Source organism: Canis aureus, chromosome 7 (assembly GCF_053574225.1).
Source record: "Canis aureus isolate CA01 chromosome 7, VMU_Caureus_v.1.0, whole genome shotgun sequence".
In the NCBI taxonomy this organism is placed as follows: Eukaryota; Metazoa; Chordata; class Mammalia; order Carnivora; family Canidae; genus Canis; species Canis aureus.
In genome coordinates, this window is record NC_135617.1 from 53,275,757 (window position 1) to 53,299,379 (window position 23,623).

The 23,623-nt window shown below is 36.4% G+C and overlaps 1 protein-coding gene and 1 pseudogene across 2 annotated transcripts in view; both read left to right on the forward strand.

Moving 5' to 3' along the window:
• PKHD1 (PKHD1 ciliary IPT domain containing fibrocystin/polyductin) overlaps positions 1-23,623 on the forward strand; it is a 470,542-nt gene that overhangs the window by 437,446 nt on the left and 9,473 nt on the right. For both annotated transcript variants that reach the window (XM_077903688.1, XM_077903687.1), the window contains 3 exons: positions 4,835-4,942; positions 10,995-11,153; positions 15,320-15,439. In XM_077903688.1, the coding sequence (XP_077759814.1) occupies positions 4,835-4,942; positions 10,995-11,153; positions 15,320-15,439 (387 nt within the window). The remainder of the gene's footprint in view (positions 1-4,834; positions 4,943-10,994; positions 11,154-15,319; positions 15,440-23,623) is intronic.
• LOC144317955 (U4 spliceosomal RNA) lies at positions 7,338-7,458 on the forward strand (annotated as a pseudogene).

The window sequence follows — 23,623 nt, forward strand, 5'->3', positions numbered from 1 at the left end:
TGAACTATTACTGTGATCTGGCATAAAACACCTGTCTCTCCTGTTGTCCTTCCATTCTTTGTGATTGTCTTGAAAAAAAAGAAAGATATAAAATTCTTATGATAAAGTTTCTAAGTTAATGAATTATCACTCAACATAGTTTTTAATGAATTAATCCCAGAAGTTTTTTATATCACTGCCTATTTAGCTTATACATTTTGTTTTCCTGCAAAGCTACCCCTCATCAACTCCAGAAAAACAGAATTAGTCCCTTCTGAAAATGTTCTTGAGGAGGCAACTGACATTTCGTGATTAAATATTTCATAGCTTCAAAAACCCTGTCTCAGGTTTGTCTCATTCTCTTTCTTTCTTATTAGAGCTATAAATTTCTTTGCTATCTTTTTTCAAGTTGCCTTTCAACTATTTTGGCCTATAAATTCCCTATCCTATCTACTTATTTATTGAGAAACTAAATCTTTTCAGCCTGTGCACAAAAATTATTTCCCCAAACTTTCATAGTTTTGTTACTCTCCTGAGCATCCTGTCCACTCTTCATTTGTACAATTCAACTTTAAAGGCCCAGGTAATGCTGCTTATTCTGTGAGACTCACCTCACAGACTCCATATTTTCCATTCTTCCACTCATAACAATGTATATTTTACTCACTTTGGTGAAAGTAACACCCATAATGCTGACTCATATTTTTGCTATTCTTGGTCATTTTTTTGCCAAAGCAGTTAAGCCTGAAACACCTTAGGTTTAAAATCCCAAGGAAAGAGGACAGCCCAAAATGATAAGGACATGCAAATTCACAGAAACAAGCCACATCATAAAGAAAGCAAGATAGTTAAGCAAAGCAATCCAGGATTGGCCAATATGAAAATTAAACATTCAAAATTGTATTATCAGGTAGTTTTAAACTGCCTGCTCTGATGATGTATTCTGTCCATTCTTCAATGCCACGTAGCTGTTGGTGTCATTTTGCTATGAGATTCAGAAGACATAACAGTAATTCAGAAGATATAACAATCCCTTCTAATCTTAAAACGACAGTGTCAAAATACCAATTTTCTGCTGTTTTTCCATGTTTCAGTAATGTGCACATCAACTGTCCTCACCTAGATACTGAAGCTCACCTACCCCTAATCCTCTATTTCACATTATACCCGTATTCCATGCTCATATAGATAAGAATCCATGCTCCAAACTTTATACACACTCCAGATCTGTCTTTGTCTTTTCAGGCTACTATAACAAAACACTGTAGACAGAGTGGCTTATAAACAACAACTAAAGGGGCACCTGGGTGGCTCCGTGGTTGATCATCTGCCTTTGCCTCAGGTCATGATCCTGGGATCCTGGGATCAAGTTCCATATCAGGCTCCCCACAAGGAGCCTGCTTCTTCCTCTGCCTATGTCTCTCTCTGTGTCTCTCATGAATAAATAAATAAAATCTTAAAACAACAACAAAAACAAAAATTTACCACTCACAGTCCTGGAGACTGAGAAGTCCAAGATCAAGGTACAGCAAATTTGATGTCTGGTGATGGCCAGCTTCCTGATTCACAGGTGGCCATCTTCTCACTGTGTACTCACATGGCCAAAGGAGTTTCTTTTTCTCTTCTCTCTTTCTTTCCTTCTTCTCTTTCTTTCTTTCTTTCTTTCTTTCTTTCTTTCTTTCTTTCTTTCTTTCTTTCTTTCTTTCTTTCTTTCTTTCTTTCTTTCTTTCTTTCTTTCTTTCTTTCTTTCTTCCTTCCTTCCTTCCTTCCTTCCTTCCTTCCTTCCTTCCTTCCTTTCTTCTTTCTTTCTTTCTTTCTTTCTTTCTTTCTTTCTTTCTTTCTTTCTTCTTTCTTTTTCTTTCTTTTTCTTTCTTCTTCTTTCTTTTAGAAGAATACACTTAATCGACTGAGCCACCCAAGCACCCCTAGAGTTTCTTTTATAAGAGCACTAATCAGTCCACAAGGACCCCACCTCCAAATTCCAGCACACAGGAGATGAAGTTTCCACATTGGGATTTTGGAGGGACATGGACATTAAGTCCGTAGCAATACCTTATCCATACTCTATAACTTACCCATATCCAGTACCTCATTCATACTCCATGCCTTACCCCTACTTCACATCTTTAGTCATACTCTACACCTTGCCCATATTCCTTCTTAAAAAATGTGGTAAATATATACAACAAAAGCTTGCTGTCATAACTATTTTGACATGTACAGTTCAGTTACCTATACTCCTTAACCATGCTTCATACCTTTACCCATTTGTTATACCTTACTTAGACTCTATTCCTTACTCATACTCCACAACTCACCATTCTTCAAACATTACCCATACTCATCACCTTACCCATATTCTGTTTTTTTTTATCCATCCTCCATACCTCATTCTGTACCATACCTTACTCATCCTCCATGTTTACTTTGTCCCACTCCTGACACCCTGTCCCAATCATTCATTTTCTTTCAGTTATTCCAAAGATATCATTGACTAGCTTAGAATCATATTGTGGCCATGCAAAATGAATTAAACTGTTTGCTCTTTTATTCAATTAACAATGTCACACTCAGCCAGCTGACTCATCTGGATTAATCTTGGGGGATTCACTGAGGAAGTATGAGGAATGGGCTGAAGTTGTTTCTGTGCACACATTTGTGTGTGTGTCATGAAGTAGAGAAACAATTTTACAGAGTTGTGTGTTTTTAGAATGCCCACATCACCAAAGCACCCTTTTTTATATGAGTGAAAGTATCTCTTGAAGCCATCATAAAATGCTTCTCTTAAACTTCAGAAAGAGTGGAACCAAAACAATTTGGGATGGATTACCTAGCTTATTCTAAGTATTTCCCAGTGAAAGACAAAATAACAACAAAACCATATTTGTAGGTCTAGTCTAGTCTTTCATCCTGTAATTTAACTTTATGTTCTTTTGTATCAGTAAATCCTCCTAAATAAAAAAGGAGGTTATAATCAGTTAACAAAAAAGGTGAATTTATATACTGGAAGATAATTATTTAAGAGTCCTATAGACCCTTTAATATTTAATTATAGATTATAATAGGAAAAAATACATTTTTGATATTAAAAAAATAAAGTCTCAACATTAATGATGTTATCAGTTTGCTAATATAGCTAGGGGTGAAAGGGATGACTGTAGGAGAGAATTAGGGCTGGAAAGTATTTTGGAAACCATAGGGCCCACAGAAACACAATCAGTAGCACTCTCTGTTAAGTCATGGAGTCAATTTCAGTCTTGCTTCAAGCCCAGCATCCCATCTCATCCCAAGTTCCCCCAGCCAGTACATTGCTTATACCAGCTTGATCAGGGAGCCTGTCGATGGCACTTGTATATTTTACAATTACCATTCCAGAGATATGATGAACCCTGGAGTAATGTACTGTACTTGGCAACAACTGCCTCAGCTTTTGGGCACATATGCTTCAAATCTGAGAATATCATAGATATATATGGGAATCTTTGTAGAGATCTCTGAGGCAAGCTGGTATTTAACACAAAAGCAAACCCATTTGGAGCTAAAACACTTTCCATTAGGCAGTTTGGCGGCTGTTCTACGAGGCAAACTCACTGTGCTCGACGGACACATTTCGATTAAATGCTGCTTTGTATTCCTCCAAAGATGGGAACAATAAGGACGTTTGTCAAAGGAAAAACTGCAGCAAACGATTTCATGTTGAACATCTGTACTCTGCAGTTCATTGTTTGCAAGAGTTTATTGACCATAATTTTGATGCATATAGGTTTTAAAGAGTATAAACTGCATTTATCTTGGGCGCCTATCATTTATTTGAGTCTTGGCTTATTTATTTCCATTTTTCTGGGCATTTTATTTATTTCGGGATGCTGAAGAGATGAAGGAAAAGATGTTTTTGAAAAAGGAGTTTTTGTTAGCTCTGCAAAATTGATGAGGAAAGACAATGTTGCCACAAAAAGGATTAAGCAATTGAATTGAAAAATGTAACACTAAGCATATTATATCTTTATGATACCTTTCAGCCTTAAAGATCTCAAAACAATTTATAAACTTTAAGATCACTCTCCTAACTCATTGTCCATCATATCAATCATAGTGACATTTCCAGAGTGAACTGTAGCAGCTGTTAATTAGCAAAGTAATTTAAGGATGGTGGAGTTAGAAAACTAATTAATGGCATTGAGAATGGGATCCTGAGTTAAGTTGCCTTCTTCCACTTTAAAAATGGATGGCCTATTGTTAGAAGACGTAAACTTTCTTTTTTTTTTGCATTTTATTCAAGGAAACCACAGTGCAAGCAACCCAAGTTGCTAAATCAGGGTAGCGTTTCTCAGTCATGATTTGATGCATTGCTGTGGTCCTGCTCTATTGGCCTAACTCTGCCACTACATAAACTACAGATCCCTTGAATAGAAGAGAGTCAGAACCTAGAAAGTGACCACCTATAAGATAACAGACTTTCTTTCTTGACAGACATTTAATAATAAAATAATCAACATATAGTAGTGGTTAGGAATGCAAACTTTCAAATCAGGCGGATGTGGAGTTATAATCTGAACACCGAGTAATTTCACCTTCCATAAACTTATCTATCTCCTGTTGTGTAGTTTATTTAAAATGATGTATATAAAGCACATTATCTGGCCTAGCAAACTTTCGATTACTGTTGTTATTATTATTCTCTCTTGGATTATTTGGTTCCAAGATTTATCTAAGAAAAGCCTGATGGATTTCATAATCTCTTTCATTAAATCTTTTTATTTTCCATTATTGTCCAATTGCCTCTTTACAGAGAAGACTTGAAGAAACTGCTCTTGAGTAGGTAACTAACGCTTTGTGTTTCTGTGTTTGTTTGTAGGGTGTACTCAGGCAGAAAGTCAAGATGGTTATGTGAGCTTCTCCAACCTGGCAGTTTTGATCTCTGGGTCAAATTGGCACTTTATTTTTACTGTCACTTCCCCTCCAGGTAATATCAGCAGAGTATGTTTCTACTATCTGTTTCTTTTTAAAAAAACAAAAAATAGCCCCTTCTCTTTCACGATGGGAAGAGCTCCTATCATGAATAAGAAGTCGTCACAGCTTAGAGAAAAAATTCACTTGGTTATATCACTAAGGTTTGAAAAGCAAGAACACATGTAGAAATTAAGCTCCAGAAGAATTCTGGTAAGCAAGGATCCAAATGTACATTTTCTTCTAGTTGTTAAAATTTACTTTGAATGCTTTTCTTAAATTATTATTTAATATTTCTCTGACATGTGGTGGCATTTGGTTAGATATTAATTAGAACATTTCAACTAATAAGAAGAGTCATGGGATATTGAGTTTATATTACGATTTCTGCCCTCCTCAACCACTGCCTCCTCCCAACTCCATAAATGGCAATCATATCCATTCAAAATCCTGGTACTTTAGAAGTAGAGATATATAAGGTGTGTATAAATTGTCTATATGCTCCAGTTCTTCTTGACAAAACCTTGAAGTCTTCCCCCTTCTTGACAATTTTTGCTTTATTAGAAGCCAATACTACTCAATAAGTTTGAAGTAGATAACATGTTAATTAAACTTCAAATGAGCCCATGCAAAATACTCCTCTCTCATTTCCACAAAGAATAGAGCCAAGTCTTCTCCTGCAAGAATGTAAGAATGGAGGTTTTTGTTTTGTTTTGCATTTTTGAGGGTTTTTTTTGAGAGTATAGTTTTTGACATACTCTTTTTAAAATATTGGGCTCTAATAGAGACACAGAGTAATCCACTGGGGTGGAGGAGGGGGAAAGGAGATTTAACTCTTCCATTTATTATTGTGATTTACCAGAAAAAAAAATTCCTTAGCTAAGAGAGTATGAAAAGAATTCTAAAAATGCTAACCCCACATTTGAACTAAAAAAGTACAATTGATATTTGTAATCAGTTATTGATTTGGGGCAGAAAATTAGTCTGATGTGAAAGCCATGCAACTGTGGAAAGCCATTAATACACAGGTGTGATAATGCAAAGTTTTATGAAATACATTTGAATAATCATTACTGGATTTAAACCAGTTAGTTAATGGAAATGGCCAGAAGAATCCCATATTTTGATGTGAGATATCCAAAGCCCAACAACAAATGTTTAAGTAAGTCCACATATTAGTTATCCCTCATGAAACTTAAATTCAAACGGTCATAGTGTACTTCTCAAAAAGTGAAAAATATGGCTCTTGTGAAAATATATAATGAGTATTTGTCAACAAACTTTTTACCTCACAAGTGAGGGTACCAGGAAGATGGCAAATCTGGTTTAAAGAATATTTGAGATTATCTCAGTAAAAAAGTAAGCATAAGACAAAGAGCATTTGAGAGATATGGATCACATAGCCAAGCTGAAATAAGTTTGCCACATTGCATACAGGACAATAAAGCTGTAACCTTTGAGATGACATGTCTATTGATACCATTTGCACCTTTACTGGAGCAAAATCATTTGCAGTTTACTAATTTACAAATTAACAAGACTGGGCATAATTAATATTAAAAAATATGTTCCAGGGAATTTGATAAACTTAAAGTCTCCGGTATGACATTGATCAGATCAGTAATCACTTTTATCCCTTAATTCCAAATCTTGGGCAATTTTTCTGCTCTTACTGCTACATAGCTTCAGGATTACCTTCTGAGGTCAAATATATTATTATCAATTTTAATTTTGCAAGGCAAATAGCCTTTAAGTACCTATGAAAGTGTCCTTATGTTAAGTATAGATCCATGGAGATCCATGTTCAGTGTTCTTGACCACGGGATTTCCAAGTATATATTTTGAATGGCAATCCATGCAGAGCTGGATATTTTGACCCAGATTTGCCGGATTTTTTAAAGGACCTTTGTCCTTTAATTTCTTCATTGGTAAACTAAGACTAATTACTTTATCATATTTATTGTAAGGAATAAGTTATAAAGCCAGATATAAAACGTGGTGTAGACAAAAACTTCTCAATAACATGATTTTGTGCCAGCCGTAGTGTTCATGTTTACTACACTACTACTTTATTTTAGGTTTCACTATAACTTATAGAAGAGGCTAACTGAAGAATTATCTTGAGAAGTTTTCCTTTTAGGAAGCCTAGGTGGCTCAGTTGCTTGAGCACCTGCCTTTGGCTCAGGTCATGATCCTAGGATCCTGGGATTGAGTCCCACATCAGGTTCCCCAGAGAAAGCCTGCTTCTCCCTCTGCCTGTGTCTCTGCCTCTCTCTCTCCATGTCTCCCATGAATAAATAAATAAAATATTAAAAAAAGAAAGTATTTCTTTAGCATTTTTCCTTAAATTAATCTTCATAATTCTCAAAACCACATCTATGAGGTGAGGCTCTGTCAGAATGAGATCTACAAGCTTTGCGAAGTGGCAGTATCATAGCCAATGAGGTTTATCTGAGGCGCGATTATTACTAATAGAATGATATTTACAGTCTAAATTAGAGGAGAATAGATGGAAGACAGAAAGTCATATGTCTTAGAAGAACAAATCCTTACTCCTATTTTAGAAATAATAAAATTTGAGAAACTGAACAACTAAAGGTCTGGCCAAATGTGTATGGGACCCTCACAAGTCTTTCTAATATGTTGACTAATCCAGCTCACTTATTCAGTATAGAGCGTCCTGAGGCACCACCAAGCGAGAAGGCCTTCTGTGTATTTATTCTACTGGCTTCCCAGCTAGCCAATTTCTCTTCGTTAGCATTCCCATGATCTGGCTGTGGTTTCTCTGATCATTCCTTGGAGCCATGGGAGCTTGTAGGGGATTCTCAGGGGCTGTTGGGCTGAAAAGAGTCTGAGGGAGCCAGGGCTGCTCCTGGCCACCAAATCCAGAGAAACCCTTGTTGTCATTGCCATTGTCATGCCTGGAATACTCTTTCTCCTGAAATTCACATGACTCCGTCATCATTTCACTCAGATTTCTTCCCAAAAGTTCCCTCCAAAGAGAGGCCCTTTCTGCATCACTCAGGCTGTACCACCACTCTTCCCAACCCTGCTCCATCTCCAGTCACTCTCTGCCAGCCTCACTTTGGTCTTCATGGCTCTTACTGCTACATAGCATCAAGGTTATTGGGGTATTTGCTTGTTTGTCTACTGCCTATGTGCTCTGCTCCCCCCCCCCCATTAGAACCTAAATCCCAAAAGGAACAGGAATTCTGCTGAGTTCAGCGCTATCTCTTCAGAGTGTAGAAAAATCTGGCACAACATAGGCACAATTTGTTTATAAGTAAGGATATTGAGATTATGTCAAAGATTACATTTTTGTAATGTTCTTCTGCCAGAAATATTTGAAAGCTGGTGGTCTATACCCTTAGATTCATATACATCTAAAGTGGATTCACTGACTTTAGCCCATCTGCCATTATATGTGTTTGAAACCCTTCTACAGCCTGATCTTCTATATCTCACTTGGTTCATGCCACTTCCCAGCTCAGAAGTTTTCCTTCTTGACACCTCATTGCCTTCAGAATATGGTCAAGGATCTTTTGCTGACATTTACTGTGCATCAAAATTTATCTCCAATGCTTTCCAGCATTAATTCTGAGTATTTTTCAGCATTAATTTCCTAAACCATTGCTCCTTTCTCCTTTCTGTCTTTATTTGCCTAGGCTTCAAAGCCCTACTTAAATATTCTCTCTTTTGGGTTGTTTTCCCTGACCATATTGATGAGAAATACCCTTTCAGAAAAATTGATTTGCAATATTCTTTTGGCATGTGTCACATTCTGATTTGTATTATAAATGTTTGTACATATATCTCATTTTATCTAGTAGCTTCTAAATATCTTCAGAATGAGAACAATAACTTATCCAGTTAGCAAAGTAAACAATCACTGAGCAATCATTTGAAAATGGATAAAAGCATGAGGCATTTTGTTTTACTTCTGCAAAGCCCTAGTAAAATCCACCCCCTCATCTCTAGGCTAGATTTATCTTATTCAGATGCTCATAAAAAGCAACTAATTAATAACAAATAAGCCAAGTATGTCTCAAGTATAAGATGTACACACAGGAGAACCATTTCTAGCTAATTTTGTTATGGTAGCTTTGGGACCAAGTCAGCCAGGAGTCAACAGACTGAAAACCTGACTGTGACTTTCAATCAAATTATCAGATTCAGCCCAAGGAAAGCACAGAAAAGAAAAACACAATGTCTCCCTGAGAAGAGAAAATAAAAATTCTTTTTTTGCCTGCATTATGCAGATGAAAGCAGAGGTTTGGTGTGGGTTGGTTTGTTTTGAAACAAATCATAGGCTATAACTAACTCATGTTCATAGGCAAACTTTTTTTTTCTTTAACTTTTCATTTTGTATTAAGTATAATTGACATATGATAAGCTATACATATTGAAAATATACAGTTTCATAAATTTTGATGAATATATACTTCCATGAAACATCTCCACAATTAAGAAAATGAACATACCTATCACCCTCAAGATTATACGCAAATTTTAAATTTTAAATTTAAAAATAATATACGTTAAATTAATTTTATATGTTTTTATGGATTCAAATACATTAATAGATTCATGTAATTACCACTACAATCAAGATATAGAACATTTCCCAGAAAAACTCCTTTATTCTGTTCCTCTGTCCTCACATCCTCCCCTGCCACTACGATTAATGCCTGACAATCACTTACCTGTTCTTTATCAGTATAGTTTTGTCTATTCTACAATGTCATATAAATGGAATCATAAAGTATATACCCTTTAGAGATGGACGTCTCCCACTTAGCATAATGCCTTAGAAGTTCATCCCAGTTGTCACTTTCTTACTAATAGTTTCTTCTTTTTTCTTTCTTCTATTTCTTTTCTCTTCTTTTTTTTTCTTTTTTCTCTCTTCTTCTTTTCTTTTTTATTTTCCTTCCTGCCTTCCTATGTTCCTACCTCCTTTCCTTCCTTCTCTTTCTTTTTCCTGCCTGCCTTCATTCCTTCCTCCTTCATTCCCTCCCTTCCTTTTTTGGTTCCTTCTTCTTTTTCTTCCCCCTTGTTTTTGGCTGAGTAGTATTCCATTGTCTGGATAAACCATAGTTGGTTTATTCATTCCTGTGTTGAAGAACATGTGGGTTGTTTACTGGTTTGAGTGGTTACAAATAGAGGTGCTATAAATATTTGTGTACCAATTTTGTGCACATAAACATGCTTTTATTTTTATTTTTTTAGATTTTGTATGCTTTATTTATTTTTAAGATTTTATTTATTTATAAATAAAGCACAAGCAGGAAGAGCAGCAGAGGGAGAGGGAGAAGCAGGCTCCCTGCTCAGCAGGGACTCAATCCCAGGACCTGAGCCGACTCAATCATGACCTGAGCCGACTGAGCCACTTAGGTGCCCCAGATTTTGTATGCTTTAGTTCAAAAATAATAACGGAATGAGAATGAAATTCTTCAGACTATTAAAGAATTTGAGACAAATTCTTAGAAAGATCCCATCTCTAAAGGAACTTGTCCACTTTGCTCCACCATCATGACCAGAATGGCTTTATCTATTTGCCACTACTCTACTCCTAGTTTTTCAGGTAACAAAATTCTCATGAACATTAGCAAATTCTCCTGGCTCTATGGTAGGAGTCTCTGTTCCCCTGTTTTGATGTGTTACATGCCACTTTTTAAATAGGATACATACGTTAGAGCAAGTAGTTTCACACATTCTGGAGCTGAGAGCATTTCTGTTCTAATTAGTGGAACATGAGAGTGAAATTGAAATTTTGCATTGGTGGAAAAGGTAAGTCTGAGAATAAAAGGAGAAAATTGGAAGAGTGCCCCATGAATAATGGACAGAGTTGGAAAGAACAATTGCATGTTATTGTTGGAATTGGATTCTTGTAGTTCTTCAGAAATACAAATTTTGGATTTATTTTTGGTTCATTTAATCGCTTAATTCAATAAATATTTGTTGAACCTACTAAGCGGAAGATATTGTTGTAAACATATCTCTTCCAACATATTTTTATTATATCAGCATCTTTTATCTTATTAATATGTTATTATTGTTTTTTTTAATAGGGGCCAATTTTACAGCTCGATCAAGGTCATTCACTGTCTTACCTGCGGCTCCATCAGAGAAGTCAACCATCATCTTGGCTGTTTCCCTATGCTCAGTGGCCTCATGGCTGGCTCTATGCTGTCTGGTGTGCTGTTGGTTTAGGAAAAGCAAAAGCAGAAGTATGTAGATTTTGTCTTTAGAATGAAAATATTGGTGGGGAAATGTCATCATGTATAATATAGTAACATTTCTTTTTCTTCCCCCAAAGAGAAATTTTTATGAAAGTGCAACATATTAAACCACATGGAACCAAATTATTCAATGCATACAGTAGAGTCAAAGATTACCTAGCCTTAAATAATAATAGCAATAATAGTGAAAGCTCATATTGATTGAATATTCACTATGGACCAGGTAGTAAGTACTTTATATGCATGGATTTATTTAGTGTTCACAAAAACTCTATGAAGTAGGTATTAAATATTATGTCTGTGTTATGCAGGTGGAGCATGATACACAGTAAGGTCAAGTAACTTGCCCAATGTCGCATAATCAGGAAAAACTAGACAGTTTGGCTCCAGATCCCACTATGTTCCACTGCCTGGATAATCCTCCAAAAAGTATGTTTAAGAATCAAGGGGAAGGGAATCAAAAGAAGGAAGAGAATGCTTGGTGGGTTTTTTTCCCTCTAGGAGCATGAAAACTATATTCTTGGACATTCTCCCAGAAGCAAATAACTTCTTTTAGGCTGGAGACATAGAGAACACTGAGGGAAAGGAGTTCTGGAAAAGAAGCTTATTTTTTTTTTAAGATTTTATTTATTTATTTATGATAGAGAGAGAGAGAGAGAGACAGGGACACAGGCAGAGGGAGAAGCAGGCTCCACGCAGGGAGCCTGATGCGGGACAGGATCACGCCCTGGGCCAAAGGCAGGTGCTAAACTGCTGAGCCACCCAGGGATCCCCTAAAAGAAGCTTCTTTTTATCTTTCTACATAGAAAGCAGAAGTGAGGGAGATAGGGAGGCAGACCAGGTAGTGGAAAATCACTTACTCCACCCAAATAAATGGGGGGCTGAAACACTTGTGATATTAGGAGATGCTAGGAAACCAAAGTGATAAGCAAGCATGAGTACAAATGAGGTGAAGCAGAGAGAAAGTCAAAATAAAGAAAAGAAAGAGGGAGAAGCATGGTACCACAAATAGAAGATTCACCAAGCTTGGGTTTCTGAGAGATGCTGAGGAAGGGAAGCTCCAGGAGATGCATTCTTTATTTTGAACAAAGTATCAGCATGATATCCCCCTTCTCTCCCTGTCTTGATGGGGCTGGGAAAACTGTCTTTCTCAAGAAGAATGGGATTTCATTCTGGGTTGTCACCTGTCATTTGTTGAATGCAGGTTTTGGTCTTTGCTTTTAAATCTAAATGTGGTGTGTGTGTGTATGTGTGTGTGTGTGTATGCACGCACATGCATGTGTTGCTTTCTGGTTTGAAAGCAAAGATCTTTCATAAGTTTTAATTTCATGTGACTCTGTGAAATACCCTATTTATTTCTTGTCCTCCATTTTACAGGTATGTGTATCAGCAATGGAGGGACTTCCCACCTAGCTCTGCTCACCCCATCTCTTCACTTTTGTTCCCTAGTTACAGAGGAAGCTTCTTCCTGCAGTTACTAACATATCATTACTTCACTATCCTCTTTTTTTGCTCTTTCAACTTTTCAGTATCTGTGGACACATTTCTCTGTATTAAATTCACATACTTTCCTGACTGGATGCAGACTCCTAATTTTCTTTACAAAAATGTAAAGAGATCAGGAAGCACTTTATGAAAAAATGGTAGAGTAATCAGTTCTGTATGAGTAATTTGTATTTTCTTCTTTATATCTTTCTGTGTTTTTCAATTTTCTATAATTAGCATTCATTACTTTAGAATAAAAAGTATCATTCCCCATCTTCCTCATGAAACAGAGTTCTCTGATTCAGCTGTACGGTCTATGTCAGCAGTATACAAAATTTTGATCTGGGGACCTTATTCCACTTTCAGTAATTATTAAAAACCCAAAAAGAATTTTTGTCAATGTGTGTTCATAGATTAGTATTTCCAAATAAGAAGTTAAAAGAGCAAATGTAAAATTTATTCACCTTAAAATAACAATAATACATGCATGTTAACATAATTAACATTATTACATTTAAAAATTATGTTTTCAAATATATATAATGAAAAGAATGCCATTTTTATAAAACTCTTTAATGTCTGCCTTAAGAATTGACATTTTTTTAACATTTTTAAAGAATTTATTCATCTTGTACTTTCAAGCATGCCATTCACCTCATCTCTCATACAAGGAATATGTGCTCATGTGTTTGACAATTTGGGAATATTAAAACAAATTGAGAGGCCCCTGAGTGGCTCAGTGCTTGAGCATCTGCCTTTGGCTCAGGTCCTGATCCCAAGGTCCTGGGATGGAGTCCCGCTTCGGGCTCCCCTGCATGGAGCCTTCTTCTCCTTCTGCTGGTGTCTCTGCCTCTCTCTGTGTCTCATGAATCAAAAAATAAGCTGGATTCACTTAGCAGCTTCTGCATTACATTTGCTGCAACGTATTGTTTTTTGGCTGAAGTATATGAGGAAAATTCAGCAGCACACAGATACGTAATAGAAGGGGAAGAGTATTTTAATAGACTTCACAGTTAATTGTGGGTAATCTTCTTTGATACTGCACCCAAACTGGCCAAGAGATAGTTACTGAAAGGTACATCTTGATGTACTTTTTGTACTTGGTTACAGGAAAAACTACTAATCTGTCATGTTCTTTGAGTGGAGATTTATCTATGTGTGATTTTGAAACATTATGCTTTAGCCATTTGGAAAATATTGTATCACTGAGTTATAAAAATCTTCCAAATACTGACATACTTCACAGTATAATTTTTTAAAAACTGCATTTGTTAAACTTTAATAATTAGATATCTGCAAAACGTAAGCTGTCCAAAATTCTAAATTTGCCATGAGAGCTTGAATTTTATCACTGGCAGCAAATATTGTCAGTTGTTTCATAGAAGTTACAGGCTGGTCATTCACTTTAAAAAATCTACCAAATATCCAAGTTTGAATAACCAGAATCTGTCTTTTGTTCTTCCAATTTCTTTCAACGTAAAAATGGTTCGGTGAAAAAATCAACTATTTTATTATTTCTATTTTTTTAAAGATTGTATTTATTTATGTAAGAGAGTGAGTGAGGGAGAGAGAGTAGGAGGGGGCGTGGCCAGAGGGGCACAAGGAGAAGCAGACTTCCCACTGAGCTGGGAGCCTGATATGGGGCTCATTTGGGAACTCCAGGATCATGACCTGAGTTGAAGGCAGATGCTTAACCTACTGAGCTACCCAGGCACCCCTAAAATCAGCTATTTTAGCTAAACTCAGTCACTAAAGTGCTTTTCCATGAGAAAAATTATCATATGCCATGGCCTGGCATCATTTGAAATTACATTACAATTTTTATTGTCTGCCCTCCAAAGTAGAATAAAAGCTCTGTGAGAGAAAGACTGAGTCTTTCTTACTCATTGTCTTTCCATTGCCTAGAACAGTTCCTGGCATGAGAAATGTATATATATTTTTTATTATGATATTTAATAAATAAATGAATAGAATATAAAACATCCCTTTGGTCAAAAGTAGGAGTCTTTAATCAAATCACACAACTGCATGAGCTCTATGGATTGTTCCAATGTCAATGTCTTGGTCTTGATATCATACTACAGTTATATAGTTTGTTACCAGTGGAGGAGGCTGGATGGGGGTGCATGACTTCTCCCTATATATTTCTTTGCAACTTCTTGTGAATCTATCATTAATTCAAAATAAAAAGAGTTAAAAAGAGCATTGTAACAATCCATACCACCTCAATCCAGTGAAAGCATAATATGAACTGTGAGGCACATGATGTAATTTTCTAGTATCTTCTTAACCTAATATATCAAAATTTATTTCAACATGGAATAAATTAAAAATACTAGATATTTTACAGTTTTTCAAAATCAAGGGTATATTTTATACTTATAGCACATCTTAATTTGAACTAGTCACATTTCAAGTGTTCAGTAGCCATATATGATGGCTGTTGTGTAGTTCAGTATGACACCTCAAAGTTGCCGGTAAGTATATGAGATTGTATTTCATTATTCCTTAAGCTCTGAATACATTACATGCATTTTAGTGTGTGTATATCACAGTCATTTTGTTGAGACATAGAAGAGAAACACCTTAACACTTAGGACCTGTTTACGAATAAAAATGTCTTATTCTAAAAAACAAGAAACATTCATATTTTTTTCTCATTAATTTAGAAATAAAAAGTGAAGATATTTCTGAATTCAAGACTAATGATCAAAAGAGTCATATTCACATGTCATCCAAACACCCAAGATCACAAGAGACTAAAAAGGAAGACACCATGATGGGAGAAGGTAAGCTTGGACAGTAGGAATGATTCCCACAAGAGACACCTATCATGGATGAGCTGTGGCCTCCTTCTCCCCATGGCTGTCAGTTTCTGAATCAGTTTATTTGTTAGTGGCTTCTTTAGTCTTTGTTACTTCTTCTCAAGGAAATTATACCCCAGCCTAAGAGTATACAAGTCCCGCTGATTCACTCAGCTATTAACCAATTATTCAAGCTGACGTTCATATTTTTTTCTTAGGAGATGATAATTGGTTTAACAGTTGAATTTGCTACATAGAAAAAGGAAAACTAAAGTATAGGCATATCATCTTTCCCTTAGCTATTGCAAAGCTGCCAATCTGGCAACATTATTGAATTTGGGAAATAAGACAGTGGAGTTGCCAAATACCAACTATGCAAATTAGATTGAATATGGAACCCTTAAGAAATGAGTCAGGTTTGTTAAGCTCTGCTTTGTTCTTTAGTCATACTTTTAGCAAAATGCATTATTTGCTTACATTGTACATTATGCCAGTTGATTTTACTTATTATGTTTTTTAATTGCCATTAGAATTGGTGACAAGCAAAGAAAAGGTAAGCGTTTACTTCAGACCACTGCTTTGCCCTTGTCCTTCTAAGACATAGAAAATAGGAAGATAATAGAAGACAAGATGGATTTGCAGAATATGGATATGGTGTATGAAAAATATTCATATAATTTCCATGGATCTGAAACACTTTGTAGGCTTTACTCTAAAGAAAATAATATTTTTATTTATTCTAAGCAATAGTGAATATTCATGATATTTTCTGCTTGAGAAAGGAATATGATTCCAATGGTTCTAGTACCATGTTTAACAAAAAAGTAGCAATTCAATGTTGTTCTGCCTCTAACTAGTTCAATGAACTTTGGGGTGTGTGTGCGTGTGTGTGTGTGTGTGTGTGTAAAATATCAGTTTGTTCTCCTGTTTGTATTTTTTCACATGGAAAAAATGAAGTTAATTTTTTAGAAATGTCCCAACAAATTAGCCAGCCATACTCCAGGCTAGACCTATACCAGAAGATGGTAGGAGGTTTAGAGTGAGTGGGTATGAGAAGAATGAAGAGAGAGAAAGAGACAAGAATTCTTTCTGGATTCCATCTAAGACCATTTTAATTTGGTTTCTAGAAACCTCTTGTCCATATTATTGCAATCAAATTCAGGACAAGTGTTCAAAAATGCTCATGTGAAATCAGCACTGCAAAGAACAGCATATTCAGCTGCATTCTTAAGCAAACAGCAAGAGTGATGCTAATCTCTCCCTAATCTAATATGGCTATCTACATGAATCTCAGTTGCTCTACTTAAATTAACTACATTAAGCAGTCCACAATGCCTGGGTGTTTTATTAAGGAACATTTTTTATATGGTGACTTATTAATAAATTATCAGGAATGAGATAAGGGGCAGGGTTCCTGTGGAAAAGTTTAGATTGAAGAGATGGGAGTATCAAAGGCCATTTTATTGGGACATCCAGGTTAAAAATAGAAAGATATGTTATCCAAATCCTCCCCTAGGGATCATAGCAGATTTGTTTCCTTATTTTCTACCCTTTGTCCAAATCTAAAGAGCATCCGTTCCAAGGCAAGTAATGATGCATCTCCTACTTTTCTTCAGGAATTATTACCAGCTATGAAACAATTAATTACTGCTAGTTTTGAATAAGTTTGGTTTTGTTTCAATATTTCCATGGCACTTAAGCTTCCCTTTTTCCTCTTTTTCTAAACTCTTGGCCTTTGCTGATCAAAAGATTGGCTCTGTCTCTCATGAGCACATTGCATTCACTAAGTACTATCCTGGCACTAAAATTATTTAGCTGGTGGAACTGAGTGTTTCCACTGCCCAGTAGATTCAGACTGTAAACTCATCATGTTATGGCTTTTATTAAAAATTGCATGGATGCAGTAGGGATGGTGGAGAGTTACAATGGAGAAAGAAAAGAGTGGTGCATATATTCTTCATATTTTACTGTCACCAGCCATACATATAGAATCATCTGAACCAGACTTTAATATTCATAATTGTGCTCATCACTCTGCCAATCAGATCTAATGAATTCCCAGCATTAGCCGGAAAGCAGAATGTGACAGTTAACAGCATGAAAATCAGGAGTCAGATAGAGCAAGTTTAATTCTAACTATCCTATGGCTTGCTTCCTGATCTCAAGGAAGCCAACTATCCTCTCTGTGTCCATCAGCTCCTTCACTGGTAAAGTGGCCATAATAATACTGCCCACACTTATAGTTGTGCAGATTAAGTGAGTTAAGATTTGCACTAAAGTGTGCAAAACAATTGCTGGCATATTGTATGTAATATATATGTGTTATTTATTTTGGTTCTTCTTGTTATTTAAGACTCAAAGCCTTCCAAGCCTGACTCCATCCTATCTTTGTAATCTTACTTTGCAATTCACCTTCCTGCCCTCTGCTCATACTCCCCATACTAGCTCACTCATTCTGAGATGTGTCTAATATCTTCTCATCCATTTGCTTGCACAGTTTCTTCCAGCTGGATTGTTTATCTTCACCTGTTAAAACCTTCTAAAGCTTTTAAGCGCCACTAAATACGTGTGTTCTTTTTTTTCCATAAAGTCTTTCCCAATCACTCCTACTTCATTGAAAATTAGTATTTTCCTCTTTGGATGACAAGAACATTAAATGTGTACCTCCATGGTAGTACTTGCTTTTTTAAGAATGTATAGATAGATAGATCTTTGTTCCTACAGGCCAATGGCCCCTAACCAGGGTAATTTGGGCCCCCAAATAGGGTGGTCGCCTCATCCTGGTTATCCCAAGACTTTTCCAGTTTTAAAAATCAAAGTCTTGTGTCTCAGGAACTCCCTCAGTCCCAGACAAATTGGGATAGTTGGTCATCCTACCTCCAGAGGACATTTGCAATGTCTGGAGACTCTTTTTTTAGAGACAGAATGAGCACAAGAGGGTTGGGTGAGGGGACAGAGAGAGAATCTCAAGCAGGGTCCACCCTCAGTACAGATCCCAATGTAGGGCTTAATCCCAGGACCCTGAGATCATGACCCAAGCTGAAGTCAAGAGTCAGATACCCAACCAACTGAATGACTCAGGTGTTCCTGTCTGGAGACATTTTTATTGTCACAGTTTCACAGGGAGGGGAAGATATTTCAGGCATCTGGTGAGAAGAAACCAGGGATGCTATAAAACAACCATAATGCACAAACCACCCTACAATAAAGATTGTTTGCCTCAAGATGTCAATAATGTCAAGGTTGAGAAACCCTAGCAGAAGCTATTATTTGTCTTTGTAACATGTAAATGGAAGATGCTGGAATGCCTTGATAAATGCAGTTAGATTATGTCTCTGAATAAATATTGAATAAGTATTTATTTACCTTATAATATTTATTTAATACCTTATGAGATCTTTGCTGTATAGTTGCAAGGAAGTGATATCTGGTCCCCTATCTGTGATGAGTTTGCAGTATGGTTGGGATGTAAGAATAATACTAGGGGGTAAATGAGAGAACAATCCTAGGCAGCAAATAATTAGATATAAAGCAATTACAATGAATGACATGTATTCAATGAGTTTATAGATGGGAGAGAATGCTCCAAGAGAGAAAGAATATCATCAACTTAAGTTACATGTTTAGTCCCTCTAGCTCCTAAATCATATCACATTGTTTCAAATCCTATTTGCCTTGGTTGTCCAATCTTCACCCACTCAGGTTTATAGAAATGTCAGGGAGCGAATCTAACTTTGCTCTGTCAAAGGTCAATTTTGTATCATTCATTCTCAACTGTTCCCTTGCTCCCCTAATTGGGTGAACCAGGGGCCAATCTCCCAGGAGAGATACCTCAGAATTATCTTCACCTCTTCTTGTCTCTGTACCACCCTGTGCATTTGTTCGAGTTTGACCAATTCCACCTCTGTAACATCTTTGGTTTCCATCTTCACCCACTCTGTTTCACAGATCTATCATCAGTTCAGTTTCAGTTCACACCCCGCCCCTTATAGATGTCCACTCTACCACTCCTTCTTTTCCCTCCAGGATGGTATCTCCTCCTTTTTTTTTTTTAAACTCTTATCTTCAAATCTTTCCAGATTTATTTTTTTTTAAAGATTTTATTTATTTATTCATGAGAGACACACAGAGAGAGAGAGAGAGGCAGAGACATAGGCAGAGGGAGAAGCAGGCTCCATGCAAGGAGCCCGATGCGGTACTCCATCCTGGGAGTCCAGGATCATGCCCCAGGCTGAAGGCAGGCACTAAACCGCTGAGCCACCCAGGGATCCCAATCTTCTCCTTTTCAATTGGTTTGTGTGTTTGTGTGTATGTGTGTGTTTTGAGTTTTGTTTTGTTTTGTTTTGTTATAGCTAGAAGGAATGATCGATACCCTTCTCTTATCTTTTATAACATTTGCCTCTTGTTCACTTAACACCCTTTAAATATAATATAATTGTGATGTTTGTGTGGTCTAGATCCTTTTGTAAAAGTTCTATATCTTTTCTAATTCCAGCAGCACTATTACCATAGAGCGTTAGGATATTAGACGGCTTATAATAATGGTTGCTGAGTGAAACATGAAGTTAGAGATGAAGTGAAACCCCTTCCTGTCCTTCCCCCTCTCTAGAGAATCCTAGATTCCAGCAGTTTTTTCAACTGCTATAGGAAAAGCCCTCTATCTCTTCTAAAGGAAATGTGGAAAGCTTATTTGGGTTCACAAAATTAACCACAGGATAATGAATTACATCTTTGGGGTCCTAACAACTGGCAAAATGTGACTTCTTACTTCCAGGCAAAATGCTTGCTAGGACCACTTTAGTTTCCTTGCTACTGCCTTCCTCTTTGTGGGACAGCTGCTGCTACAGAACTTAGTGCTTCCTTCTCCTGAGCAAACACTGATCTTTGGTCACTGGCTCCTCCTCCTCCCCCTCCTCCTCCTCCTCCTCCTCCTTCTTTATTCCATGTACCCAATGTTGGGAATTGTAAATTGACATGTAAAAATGGCAAGATATTATGTATGTGTGAGAATAACCATCAACTTTAGGGATTTATGTCTCCAACTTTAGAGTTCTATTGACTATGTATGATGTATTTTATGAATATGAAATAAAAAGAACTATCAGTTTACCTTCATAAGTACAAATCTATAAGAATGACAGGGAGAGGGGAGGTTGCCTCAAGATGTCCAGAAGCAGGGAAAACAAAACATCTCAGGACTACAAATTGTCCCAAGTTCCCAGGAAAGTAAAACTATATTTGGAAATTATTAATAAATAGCATGCCTGCATCATATAATTTAAAATATATGAATATCTCCTAATTTAAAAATGTGAATAAAACCTAGCACTTAATTCCTTAAGAAAACTTGTAAAAATAGGAATAGTTTTTAAAATACTAGGAATAAGAGGCTTCCTGCTAAATAAGATGGAGAGTTCCAATGCTCTTGCAATCAAGATCCAATATCATGTTTAATGATGGAATATTAGAAGTACTAGTCTCATGAAGACAAAAGCAAATAACTCATTATTGCAACTTTAAAATATATATTTTAGAATGCTAGGAAATACAGATATAAAAACAAAACTAAGGCAGTATTAGAGAAAATAGGTGATGGTTTTCAGATGATATAATTGTTTAACAGTAACTTTAAAGATTCAACCATTAACTGCTATAATTTATAAGTAACTTGAGTAGCTTACTCAAATATTATATCATATTATGCAAAAATAATGTAAAAATCAATGGTATGCAGTTAGGAAACATACTGAAATGCATAATAGTGACTAAAGAATATCCTGTCTTGGAAAACAACCTTAACAAGAGATGTATTGGACTTATATAAGAAATAAACTATATTCTATTGAATTGTTTAATGGGGAGACTTGATTTCATAAGGAATTGCAACATGCTTCTAATTAGATTGACTAATATTGCAAAGACATCAGTAATTCCTAAATTAACTTTGGTTTAATGCAGCTGCAATCATTTTACACTGAATAGAACAGCATAAGATGATTCTAAAGTTCTTCAGAAAATACAGATCAATGATACAAAGCCAATTTTTTAAATAAGAAATTGACTTTATGGAGGAAGGATGGGTAGCTCAAAGGAATAATATTTAGGTTACTATTTTTAAGGCAGTGTGATACCGACACAAGAATATGTGGAGATATTAGTGTAAATAACTTCGATTAGATATAGTTATTAGATATATAAATGTAACAAATGATAAAGGGAATAATAAAAACAAAGGAAAACAAGTGTTAGTCTATAAATGGGGTTAGTAAATTTGACTATTTAGAACATTTCTCAGTTCTAGATTCACATTTCAAAAACTACAGCAAAGTGAGATGCCTGGGTGGCTTAGTTGGTGAAGCATCTGACTCTTGATTTTGGTTCAGGTCATGATCTCAGGTTGTGAGATGGATCCCCAGGTCAGGATCCATGCTCAGTGGGGAATTTGCTTAAGATTCTCTCCCTCTGGGGATCCCTGGGTGACGCAGCGGTTTAGCGCCTGCCTTTGGCCCAGGGCGCGATCCTGGAGACCCAGGATCGAATCCCACGTCAGGCTCCCGGTGCATGGAGCCTGCTTCTCCCTCTGCCTATGTCTCTGCCTCTCTCTCTCTCTCTGTGTGACTATCATAAATAAATGAAAAAAAATGAAAAAAAAAAAAAAGATTCTCTCCCTCTGCTCCTTCCCCCACCCCCGCTTGAGCTCACACTCTCTCTCTCTGTCTCTCCCTCTTTCTCAAAAATAAAAATACACCAACGTAGATCCCATATGGATTAATGAGTTAAATCAAGTTTACTAAAACATATTCATTGCTGGAATATTATAAAAAAATAAAATGGAAATCATTCATGATATGATATAGGATTAAATGCATTTTTCTTTATCTTTTAATATTCCCATACCTTCTGATTTGCAGTGCATTTCTTATTAAAAATATATAATTTTTCACTTAGAGGAAAAAATAATCTAGATTCATTCATCTTAATTATTGCATTTGTCTTCTTCAATATGTAGGCAGAACGGTTGCTTTTATTAACAAATGAGGAACCAAGGAGGAGTGCATTCTTTCTGTTGGTTGATCAACTGTCCATCTGTCTGCCTTAGACCCTATTTAGGCTCCAAGGTCCAAATGAGTATATTTGACCTTCTATGCTGAATCCAGGTCATCCAACACAGAATGCAGGTCATGGGAAAATATGGGCAGTGAAGGTGATGGGAGGGTGAGGAGAGATTCATTGTTGATGTTCTCCTTGCAAAAGAAGCTAGTGAGTAGTACCCACACAAATTTAAAACAATCACAGGCACACTATATACTTGTTGCCCAAGAAAGTTTTGGAAGACAAAGGAGGTTAAGGATAGCTGGAAAAGTTATAGCTACCTATGGTGAACTGGATCCAAAAATACTGAATCTTCTTTTTAATAGAAAAGGGATATATAGCCCCATATTTTATCTCATTCTTCCTAAAACTTGATCAAACCCACTAGTGGGACTGTAACTGGCATTTGAAATCTTATCTTTCCATTTTAATGGGGACTGTCCAACAAGGTGGAAGTAGAATAGAGTCATGCCAATTCATATGTTTTGATATTCACTATTCTTCCTTCCCTAAAACCCATTCAGCTGAATGCCTTAGGACACGTATCTGCTATAAATTCATTTTTTATCTAATTTGTCTGAGATCTAAGCTTCCTGTGGAGGTCCGAGATCAAAGGATCTGATTCCTTCTGATGTCAGTGCTGACATATAATGTGTGCCGACTTAGTTCTGTCTATAACCTCACAGTGGGAGGTGGCCAGCCTCCCTGGGCACCTTTACACAGTACACTTTCATTTCGACTGGGGAGTCTGTCAGGTATGTTGCTGATTGGAGCTTCCATGTAAATAATTCATGGGAGATTTTTAAATGTTCTGGGGCCCAGAAAGGAAAGAGACTCTTGTGTTAGTCTTTTATGAATAGATGCAGACTTGAAGAACAAGGGAGAACAGATCTCCAATGACGGTCTCTCAAAAACAAGACAACAATATCTTCAAGGGGTTGAAAATAGGTGACTTGCATTGTTTGATTCCTCTTCTATGAAGTGGTGTTGGTTTTACCAAGGGATAAAAATTCGAAGTCTTCTCCCACCCCCTTTTTAAGTTTACTTCTATCTGACAATTTATTCTTCTTTTTCTTT